Raw genomic sequence first — 11,882 nt, forward strand, 5'->3', positions numbered from 1 at the left:
GGAACTCTCATACATTGCTGCTGGAAAACAGGCAGTTTCTTAAAAAGTTAAATATGTATTTATCATAAAACCCATCCTTTCCACTCCTAGGTATTTATCCAGAAGATACAAAAACTTATGTCCCCACAAAGACTGGTATGCAGATGTTCCTAGCAGTGTGATTAATTATAGACATACACAGGAAACATCTGAATGTCCATCAATAGCTAAACCACATTCAGTGTATTCATACAATAGAATACTATTCAGCAATAAAAAGAAATGAACTACTGATACATGCTACAATATGGATGAACCTCAAAATACTATGCTAAGTGAAATAAGCAAACATGAAAGATCACATATTGTATGATTCAATTTATATGAAATAGCTAGAAAAGGCAAATCTATAGAGAAAGTAAGCATATCCGCAATTTCCTGGGGCCAAAAGAGGGAAAGAGGGTTGACTGAAAACAGGAATGAGAAAACTTTGGGGGATGTGGACTATGGTAAATCTGGATTATGTGGATGGGTGTACAAATGTATAAATTTATTAAAAATCATAAAACTACCTTGGATGAATTTTATTATATGCAAGTTATACGCCAATAAAACTATTATTAAAAAGAAGCAGCATATACTTTTCCTGCTCCAACCTGAAACAAAGGCTTTTTTTTTTTGTATATAAAGAATTAAAAAATTCCAATTTAATAAATTGTGGAAAAGCAAATGTAAAATGTCTTGGGCTTATAAAACCAGAATTTACAATTATCTGTGAATAGTCAAAGACAAATCATAGAACCATTTTGATTACAAATCCAAAGCAATTCTAACGTTGGTTACAGAATCACTTTCCCGTTGCCCTAATAAGATTACAGTTGTAAGCATCCCCGCTGCTACTCACACTGCTGACAGAAAACATCTCCTTCTTCCAGCAAAGTGTTTTCACACTCAAGTCACATCACACATACCAGGCACATCTTTCCTTTTGCAAAAACTTAGCAAGATAATATCTCCTCTTGGCTTAGGTCAACCACCTTTCTTTTATGAATAATCCCCTTTCCCCCAGTGCCTGAATCCCTCCAAGTCTTTGTCCTCCACAGGCTGTCTCCCTGGGTCCTAGTTCCAGCAGGGCAGGTCCTTCTCTAAAAGGAGGGCTGGGTCAGTGAGGCCCCATCCGTCACATATTAGGTCCTCCCTATGCCAGCTCCAGCTGGATGCCTGGTTTTCTAGTACCTTTGCACTCAAGAAAGTTGTATTGCTCTTCTCTCTTTATTCCTCAGAGCTCAATACTCTCCTGCCTTTTCCTGACATCTATTCCAATAAGACACCCGGTCATTTTTAGGTCCTCCTGTCTTGCACAACCCTTCATTGATACCCAGGTGACTGTAAACACCACTTCAACACTGAAAATTTCTTGGTCTTTTCCTTTCTCAATCATCTCAATGCAACTGGGTCTCTTCTGGGAGCCCCGAGTCTTAAGCCAGCCATTCCTCTCCAGACACCCTCTGCCTCCCAACAGACTGTCTCAGTAATCGGCTTAATTTGAGATGCCTCCTGCTCTGCAAGATCACCACAGCCTCTATCAGTTGCAAGCCTGAGGGAAGATGCCAGTCCTGCCAATTCTGACCAATGGTTTGGGGATGAATATAGTACCACCCTCTCTGCTTCACTACACTTTTTCATTAACCCACTTATAAACATTCACTTTAGTAGTTTAAGCACAAAGCTCTTGAGAGCTGTCTTTTCTCTTTCTTTCAATATGTCTAGACTCCATCACAAGGAGTCAGGAAGCACCTGCTAGCCTTTTGAGTGCCTCTTAGGAACTAGCACCTAACTGGTTAAAGTGTGTTACCACAACTAGTTATATGGTGTGGCCTCCATACAGTATATGTTGCAGCTTTATTCATTTTGCAAACAGTGAAATTTATCAGGGATCTGATCTTATGCAACTAAGATCTTATAGTGCTAATCTCCAATTAGCATAAAAAATGCTCCACTTTTAGTATGTCCACATTAAATACTCAATGAAGAAGTGCTACTTAGAGAAAACATGGAAGATTTCTTTAAGAAAGCAACCATGCTTTTCTCTCTAGTACAGCAAAGGGGCTGGAGGCCTGTTTCCATTCTCCTCTCCTTTCTTCTGGCACAGCTAATCCACAACTCAGTGGCAGCACAACCGTAATTTAGCAGGCACTCGTCATCACGACCAGAACACCTATGCATGTAGAGGGTGAGATGGAAAAACTACATATCCATAGATCCTTTCCAATGGAGAAGTAAAAGAAAAGTCTCATGAGACAGCTGGGCAGAGAGGCTAAACTTAGGTGTGTCAGTGCACACACATAAACAGGGACAAGTCAAATGTCTCAACAAGGATTTACTTTAACAAAACCTTGCACAGGTAATGCTATGCTCAAGTCTTACTAGAAAGGAGTCACTTGGTTTTTTTTTTTTTCCCTTTCTTAACACAGCACGAGCCAATGGTCAGCTAACCATTTAGACCCATCGTTGAATAGAAGGGAGTAGCATCAGACACAAAATTTCAGGCCCTGGTTTTATGTGCCTTTAATACATTTTTAAAAAATCCTTTCCTCTGTGAAACTGAATTTTTTCTTTGTAAGGCTACTTTTTGTAGCTCCTTTTTCCCCTTTTGTATTTATCATGTTTTCAATTTCTTCTCTGAGGAGGGATTCTTTGAATCTGCATCTTTTAAATCAACTCGGTGCCTTTTGAGGCCACCGTGGCCATGAACACCCCTGCTGCTGTCTGTGGTTGGAGGATCAGTGGGGTCCTCTCTCGTTCCAGCATTAGGGGTCTCACAGGCCATTTCAGAACCACAACAATCTTTGTGTAGGAGTGTCCCTGTCAGAGACAAGTTATCAGGTCAGTGTCCAAATGTCCTGGGGAGGAGAAGGCCACCACTTCCAGCTCCCCAAAGTTCTGTCCATTGTTGTGGGGGTGAGGGGGGCGGGGGTGCAAGCTTCCATTGTTGTGGTTGGCACAGACGGTTTCCAGGCTCCTCTCCTCGTTGTCGTCGGACTGGGTCCTGGGACAGTTGCCAGGCCCACTGCTGAGAGTGGAGCCAGATGCCTTGGGGACAGGAGAAGAGGGTGGCTCCTCAGCCCCACTGCTCAAGGCCTTGCTCCAGGCTTTTCCATTGAGCTTCTTGGTTTCAAAAGAGTGTTCTACAGAGCCACCATTGTTAGTTTCCTGAGAAGTGCCTTCTGGCACCTCTGCCCAAGGGTGGCTGCCATGCTCATGGCCTGGGCCATTGCTGGAGTTTCTAGAAGTCCCTTCTTTAAAAGCATCCTTGCTGTGGCCTTCAGGGGGCAGGTCCTGGTTCCTCCCGACCATAGCTGTGTTTAGACAAGCTTCCTCACTGGAAGAAGGGGCTGGGTTGTCCTTGTGGCTGGTTCCTTCGCTCCCATCATCTGCCTCCCCAGACACTAGAGAGGTCTCTCCATCTTTGTTATTTGAATAGGAGATACAGGAGTAGCAGAGCCACTTGTAAGCTTTATAAATCTTTCGCTCGACCGACTCTATCTCGGAAGTTGGCGATGTCCAGCTCGGTTGAATCTCCAAGGTGGAAGTGCCCTGCTCAGGGGAGGAGGTAGGGGAGGAAGAGAGGTCATTCACTTTGATCTGGGGGTAATCATAGTTGTCTTCTCCAGTGTAGGTGTTGATGGGCTTGGGTGGGGCACTGGGCCTCTCTTCTCGGGGTGCCTTCTGTTGGCACCGCCTGGCATTCTGCTGCTGGGTGGAAGCTCAACCTTCATTCAGCTCCTCCTCATCTTCTGAGCTGCTGGAGCTGCTGGACTCATCTTCAGGGCTGGGTGATCGCAGCCGGGGGAAAAGATCAGTGTCTAGTTCAACCTCGCAGGTGTTTTCTTCAGAATCGGACTCGTTGGAAAGGGCCAGGAGGCGCTTGTCCTGGTGGCGCTGCAGAGCAGACAAGCGCTGCTGGCGAGAGGCTGCATCCTCGCGTGTGGGCGGTGGCGGAGTTGATGCCACTGTGTTTGCGGTGGTGACCCTCAGGGGCCCCAGGTGGAGGGCGTTGTCGGTAGACTCGTCCACTGTGGGGGGTGGGGAGTGGGGCAGGGAGACCGAGGACTCTGAGTCGGTGTAGCCGGGGCGCTCGCTGACACCGGCGTGCAGCTGGAGGATGGTGCTCTCGCTGAGGTCACTGTCTGAGTCGGAGCTCCAGCCCTCGACCTCACGGCGCACCAACGAGTCAAAGAAGGCCATCACCCGGGGGTCTTCCTGGACAGACTGGTTGGCATAGTCATGTGACAGGCCACTCCCACTATTCAGCACCAGACTAATGTACTCTTCATGGGTATAGAGGCAGCGGGAATCATCCTCGATCGGACCGTCGAGGTCTCTGGTATATCCTGGCTGCTTGTATGGGCTCCAGATCTTAATAATCTTTTCTACACCAGAAGAGCAGATCATGTAGGTATGGGGATTAAATCGAACCCAGTTAACAAAAGACCGATGCCCTTTCAGCACCATGAAGGCTCCATTGACTACCTTAACAATGCCACCCGCTTCTGGATCTGCAGGAATTCTCCACATGTATAGGTTGAAATCATCAGAGCCTGAAAGGCTGTATTGGTCACGATCTGCTGCAAAACAGCAGCTTTTCATGGTGCAAGAGTTGAAGTAGCCCTGATTGTCAAACTGGAACGCAGGCAAGCGGGAGTGGATGTCATACAGCACAGGGGGGCAGGCGACGCCTCAGGGCCAACAGCTGGGTCCCATTGCTGTTGAATTGCACACTCATGGCGCTTTGGAGGGAGAGGTTGCCACCATAGTGCAGGAGAGAACTCTGAGGTTTTCGAATATCCCAGAGTCCCACTCCTTCCTTTGAATTGGCTGTGACCAGTAACCTGGGCTCCACAGGATTAAACATGACACTGTGAAAGGTTGATGGATAGCGTGCCAGGCAGAAGGGCTCTCCATGGGGAGACTCCCGGGTGTCCCAGATGAAAACCCAGCTGTCATCTGAGGAGCTGGCAAAAATGTTGTCATTCACCGGGCTCACAGACAAGCCATATGCTGCATCTTCATGGGCAAACACGTCCAGAGTCTCGCAGCTTTCAACATCATGGAGAATAACTTGCTCATCATTTCCTCCTGAGAATACTTTGGTGATCCCACTGCTGAAAGCCAGGCAAAAAATATTGGAATGATACTCTCCTTTCAGCTGTATGGGCTTGACTCTGGAGTGGATGGCTTGTTCCATGTGCCATAGTAGAACCCAGCGATCATCTCCTCCTCATGCTGCCCCGCAGGCCAGCTCTCCTCTTCATGCTGGCGCCGCCACCCCTCCCTCGGCCTCACGCGTGGCCGCCGCTCCCGGCACCCAAACCTCCCCCCACGCTGCGATCCTGATGGTCCTTTAACCAGCCATGGCAGACAGGGTGAGGTGTGCAGACACTCAGTGGCGTTCGCTGCTTCCTGATCGAAACGAAGGCTTTTATTACTTCTTTTCTATGTGAGGCTAGAGTATGGGGAAAGAACATTAAGGAAACTTTTCTGGACACCATTCCCAACATAAAACTTCAGTAAGCTGGCTGGAAAACATGCTGGCACTTTATTAATACACCAAGTAATTATTCAGTAGAACACAACCAACATATCAATTCATTTATATGGTAGCACAAATTCTAGCAGCAGAAAAAGATGGAAGAAAATGGTCTTGAGTGCTATCTGAACAAACACATACCTAGGAAATGTCATTGAAAGACCACAACCTGTATTTACACATAGTTAATAGGGAAAGAACACATGGCTTGGCAAGAGAGGGCCTTAATGTTCCCGATTTTCTGATTCATGTCATTAATCTAGTACTAGATCATGCACTTTGAGTTTGTAGTTGTGGAAAGTTAGTCTGACATCTTAAGCAAATTCTCCCCATGACCAAAAATGTTATCTTTCACTGGGGCTATTATGATAGATTCTTCCAGATAGAATTTCTCCTTTTAGTAACATCTTGCTTCCAGCTTCCCTAAAACAAAAGTTTCAGAATTTTGAGATGGTTTGTGATTCTCCATTTACTGACCTGTCCTGGCCCCAAATCTGGCCCAGCTGTTCCTATTCTTGAGGCATATTTTTCATCTTTACTTCTAAAATTTCTTTCTTCATGGACTCTTCTTATTACTACTATACTCTTAAATGCAGCAATCTCAGAGATAATTGTTTAATTATTTAATTGCAGAATATTAGCCCTTCCAAAATTATACATTCACAGTCATAACTTCCATGCCCTCAATTAAATCCTGTATCATAGAAATTCTACAATGGGTACTGTAACACAGATGGTGATTATCAGCAGGTAATTTATTCATTATTTATCTATATTCACATTTTAAAGAATAGAATTGTCAATTCCATCTTAAAAAAAAAACTAACAAAAAAAAACACCTCCTTTGATTTGAAATAAAATCTCTTTCCCCAGGATCCCTTTGGTTAATGCAAGTTCTTACATTTCCTCCCCTCTGCTGCTACTGCTTCTTTCACATAAATATACTATGTGTTGAGGTCTCTTTGTATTGAGATACATTTTTTTACTTTATTATTACCCTGCTTTACTGGTGTAAATGATTATAGGCTAGTGGAGTGCTGTTATCTATTAATTATGAATTAATTTAATTTGTGCAGATTGAAAGCATTGGCTGTTTTTTCTCTTAATAATTGTGTGTGGATGTGTTGATAGAGGAATCTTTTATAATGTGATGTGTGCTAACGACACAGCCTTTCATTTTTGGAAACTAGGTCCTGAATTAGATGAGAGTCATAAATAACGTGAATCATGGCATCTTGTTTCAGTTGCCACTCATATGTCCTGATACCAAGCCAATCAGTTGGCTCAGTTTCCTGATCTCATCACAGGAAAAAATCTAACGGAGTTTGCTGAGACCTCTCTTTGAGAGCATTGTATGGAATGCTCTGAACATTTGGCAGGCCACTGAGTCCTACCATCTGACTATCGTTAGACTTTCGGATTGAATTCTGATCCACCTCATATTAGCTGCATACAACCTGCATGATCTTGGACAAGTTTCTTCAACTTCTGGGCTTCAGCTTGCTTATCTCCAAGCTGGAGAAAATGATCTTAATGACCTCCAAGTGTTATCCAGAAGATTGAATGCAATCACAAATACAAAGTGCTTATTAAAATAGTACCGACGCATATTTAAGGGCTCAACAGAGGTCAGCTTATTGCTGCTGCTGTTGCTGTTGTTGTACTTTTAATTGTTGTTAATTAACCCTCTTAGAATCACCTTCTCATCCTTCAGCTCTCCTCTTTATCCCCATTTCATTCTCTGTGAATCTAGGATTCTTGAATATTCCTTTATCTGTATCAAAAATATGCCAAAGTTAAATTTATAATCATTTCAGCATCACATTTTATCTTCATGGTGTTTAAATGCATTTTTTCTGAATGTGAAAGGCATTTTCCTTTCATTTTATTGAATGCTATTTCATGACTCGGGCTTCATGCCAACATGTCTAGAAGTTGATTGGTTGATAAACTTTTTCTTTCATGCATTAATCATTTTTGAAAGATCTTTCTGCATCTACTGTCCTTACCTTTTACTCTGAATATATTTTACCTATGTTTTATAGTTAAAAAAGTCCTCTTGACTCTATGTAAGCTAATTTAATTAATTATTTAATCAACAAATAATTCTTGGACACCTACAATGTGCCAAACATTCTTCTAGTTACTGGAACATAGGTTAAATAACATGATGAGTGAAAAATTGAACACTGAATTTAAAAACATGGAGGTCATTGGTGATCTTGATAGTTGATAGCCTGTTGTCAGTTGATTAAGAGAGAAGAGGAATAAGAAAATTGGGGAAAGAGAGTCAGTATAGATAATTCTTTTGAGGAATTTTGTGAATAAGGAAAACAAAACAAAAAGTAAGTAAATGATGCAAATTGTGGGGAGTGGAAGGTTATTATTGTTGTTATTACTATTGATATGGGGAAATTGTAAGTTGTTTGTATATGAATGAGAATGATCTAGTCTAGCAGAGTATAAAGCAGGAAAAGCTGTTGATGAAGGAAAGAAAGGGAAATTTGCTGAAGCAGTACCCTTGAGAAAGTGAGAGGAAACAGCGTCTGCCCAAAAAGAGACACCAGAGGTCTCGGGCAAGATGGCGGCATAGAGAGGAGTGGAAGCTAAGTAGTCCCCCTGGAACAACTACAAAAAACCAGAAACAACTAGTAAATAACCCAGAATAACTGTGGGGGGACAAACGAGACCATCCACTCATCATACACCAACCTGAATTGGGAGGAATGCCCGAGAACACAGCATAAAATCTGTAAGTAAAACCTGCGGAACCAAGTTGTGAGACCCCCTCCCCCATAGCCCGAGCTGCAAAGCCTCGTGGTGCCAGAGAGAAGCTCTCTCCCAGCAAGCGAATATAGCTCAGCTGAGCTCCAACTGGGGTTTTAAGTAGCGAGTGTGAACTGCTCACTACAGGTACGCAGCCCCAAAAACAGACGGAGGCTTTGGGTGACGACTGACCTGGGAGAGCCGGAGGGTCGCCTTGGACTGGGTCTGAAGGGGACTGTTTCTTTTTTGGCCCAGTGGAGAAAGCCCCAGTCATTTTCAGTTTCCAGGGCTGTGACTCGGGGAAGGGCGGAGACAGCACAAGCAGAGAGCGAGACCGTTGAAATGCTAATGACCTCCACCTGGGGGGTCTGTCTTCTCTAGGAGGAAAGGGGTGGGGCCCTTTCCATTCAGAACCAGACCCCAAAGCCTGGGGGAACATGGCCATACCTCCTCACACCAGTCAAGAATTATAGGCTAACAGGCGTCACCTGCTGGGCAGAAAAGCACAGTGACCCGAGGCATCACAGGGTGGAGCAATTTTCTAAGACACACCCTCAGGGAAACCAGATACTGAATATTTCTTCCCTCTGGGACCTGAGCCTGTTCTGGTCTGGGAAAACCTGATTTGGATAACCAAGGAAACCATGCCTAGGCAACAGAAAATTAAAACCTGCACTAAGAAAAACAAAGTTATGGCCCAGTCAAAGGAACAAACATACACTTCAACTGAGATACAGGAATTTAAACAACTAATGCTAAATCAGTTCAAAAAGTTTAGAGAAGATATTGCAAAAGAGATAGAGGCTGTAAAGGAAGCACTGGACATGTATATGGCAGAAATCAAAAGTTCAAAAAAACAACTAGAAGAATCCATGGAAATGAAAGGCACAGCACAAGAGATGAAAGACACAATGGAAACATGCAACAGCAGATCTCAAGAGGCAGAAGAAAACACCCAGGAACTGGAGAACAAAACACCTGAAAGCCTACACGCAAAGGAGCAGATGGAGAAAAGAATGAAAAAATATGAGCAATGTCTCCGGGAACTCAAGGATGAAACAAAGTACAATAATGTATGTATCATTGGTGTCCCAGAAGGGGAAGAGAAGGGAAAGGGGGCAGAAGCAATAATAGAAGAAATAATTAATGAAAATTTCCCATCTCTTATGAAAGACATAAAATTACAGATCCAAGAAGCGCAGTGTACTCCAAACAGAAGAGATATGAATAGGCCTACGCCAAGACACTTAATCAGATTATCAAATGTCAAAGACAAAGAGAGAATCCTGAAAGCAGCAAGAGAGAAAAGCAATCCATTACATACAAGGAAGCTTAATAAGACTATGTGCGGATCTCTCAGCAGAAACCATGGAGGCAAGAAGGAAGTGGTGTGATATATTTAAGATACTGAAAGAGAAAAAACCGCCAACCAAGAATCCTGTATCCAGCAAAGCTGTCCTTCAAATATGAGGGAGAGCTCAAAATATTTTCTGACAAACAGACAATGAGAGACTTTGTGAACAAGACACCTGCCCTACAGGAAATACTAAAGGGAGGCACTACAGGGTGATAGAAGACAGGAGTGTGTGGTTTGGAACACAATTTTGGGAGATGGTAGCACAACAATGTAAGTACACTGAACAAGGTAACTATGAATACGGTTGAGAGAGGGAAGGTGGGGAGCATGTTGAGACACCACAAGAAAGGAGGAAAGATAAAGACTGGGACTTGTGTAACTTGGTGAAATCTAGAGTATTCACAATTGTGATAAAAGGTACAACTATGTTCTTTTAACGAGGGAGAGCAAGCAAATGTTGCCTTCAGGGTGTTAAAAATGGGGAGGCATTGGGGGAGGGATGCAATCACATAAACTAGAGACTATAACTAATAGAATCATTGTAATTATGCTTCCTTTAATGTAACAAAGGTGATATCCAAGGTGAATGCAGATAAGAGGAGGGGATAGGGGGAGGGCATGTTAGACCTTGACATTGGTGGTATTGTCTGATTCTTTAGTCTACTTTGATTAAGGTTATTTTTCCTTTCGCTGCTTCCTAGCTGTCATTTTTTTTTCCTCTTTCTTTTGTCTCTCTACCTTCTTTGACTCTCCCTTCCTGCCTTGTGGAAGAAATGTAGATGCCCTTATATAGTAGTGGTGCAGGTGGTGAACACATAAATGTATGACCATGCAGAAAACCATCAATTATTTACTTGGGATGGAATGTATGGTGAGTGAACAAAACCATATTAAAAAAAAATGGGTTGATGACAAAACCTCGAGGGCAATATACTGAGTGAAATAAGACAGACACATTAGGACAATTATTACAGGGTCTCACTGACAGGAACTAATTATAATATGTAAACTCATAGACATGAAATATAAGGTACCAAGATATAGGACAAGGCTTAAGAATGGGGAGTCATTGCTTAATATGAGGAGAATGTTGAATTAGGATGAACTCAAATGTTTGGAAATGAACAAGGGTGTTGGTAGCAAGATGTGACAATAACTAACAGCGCTGAATGGTGTGTGAATGAGGTGGAAAGGGGAAGCTCAGAGTCATATATGTCACCAGAAGGAAAGTTGGAAGTCAAAAGATGGGAATGTATAAAACTGAATCCTATGGTGGGCAATGTCATGATCAACTGTACAAATACTAGAAATCGCTTCCATGAACCAGAACAAATGTATGACAATACAATTAGAAGTTAATAGTAGAGGGGCATATAGGGAAGAATTATATACCTATTACAAACTATATACTACAGTTAGTAGTATTTCAACATTTTTTCATAAGCACTAACAAATGTACTATATCAATACTACAAGTCAACAATTGAGGGGGGTTGGTTAGGGATATGGGAGGATTGGAGTTTCCTTTCCTTTTCTTTTTTTCTTCTTTCATCTTTCACTTTATTTCTTGTCGGAGTAATGAAAATTCTAAAGATTGAACAAAATTTAATTGCAGTGATGGATGCAGTGCTGTATGAGAGTACCGGGGGCAACTGATTGTACACTTTGGAACTTTGGATAATTGTATGGTATCTGAACAATTCCAATAAAAATTGAAAACAAAAAAAAAGCTGGGTAAAAAAAAAAAAAAAAAAAAAAGAGACACCAGCCTTTGATATGCCTCCTGCAAGAGCAGAGAGTCATTCACAGTAAAAAGAAAAAGTTGAATATTTGTCATCAATTGTGCCTAGTGAAGTTTTCCTCTCATTAATAGGACCGCCACGGCAAGGTTTCCTATGTATTGCAATAATTTGTATCTGTTCTAATCCATAATTTCTGCTTTCTTTTCAAGGACCCTGTCTTCTATCATCCTGTACTAACCTCCATCTTTCCATTTAGCACAAAGTCTTATAATCATATTTGTATTCTTTCTCCCTCCCATTGGAATATAAGCATCTGTGTGTCTACAGCCCTACCATCTGCAAGCTCAAGAATAGTGCATGCAACAGAAATCAACTTTTTTCTTCTAGCTAGTGAGAGGCTGTTTCTAATTTCTTCCACAAAATCCCTAGTTGGCTTGGCATTTTCTGC

General features: G+C 42.5%; 1 protein-coding gene across 1 annotated transcript; it reads right to left on the reverse strand.

Moving 5' to 3' along the window:
• Positions 1-2,641: 2,641 nt before the first annotated feature.
• On the reverse strand, positions 2,642-5,254 carry LOC119533152 (DDB1- and CUL4-associated factor 5-like). The gene is given in 3 exon segments (XM_037835264.1): positions 2,642-2,865; positions 2,868-4,707; positions 4,709-5,254. Coding segments are annotated over 3 exon segments (2,583 nt in total). The 5' UTR covers positions 5,228-5,254.
• Between the last annotated feature and the right edge of the window lie 6,628 nt (positions 5,255-11,882).

The sequence above is a fragment of the Choloepus didactylus genome, chromosome 4, assembly GCF_015220235.1.
Source record: "Choloepus didactylus isolate mChoDid1 chromosome 4, mChoDid1.pri, whole genome shotgun sequence".
NCBI classification, from domain to species: domain Eukaryota; kingdom Metazoa; phylum Chordata; class Mammalia; order Pilosa; family Megalonychidae; genus Choloepus; species Choloepus didactylus.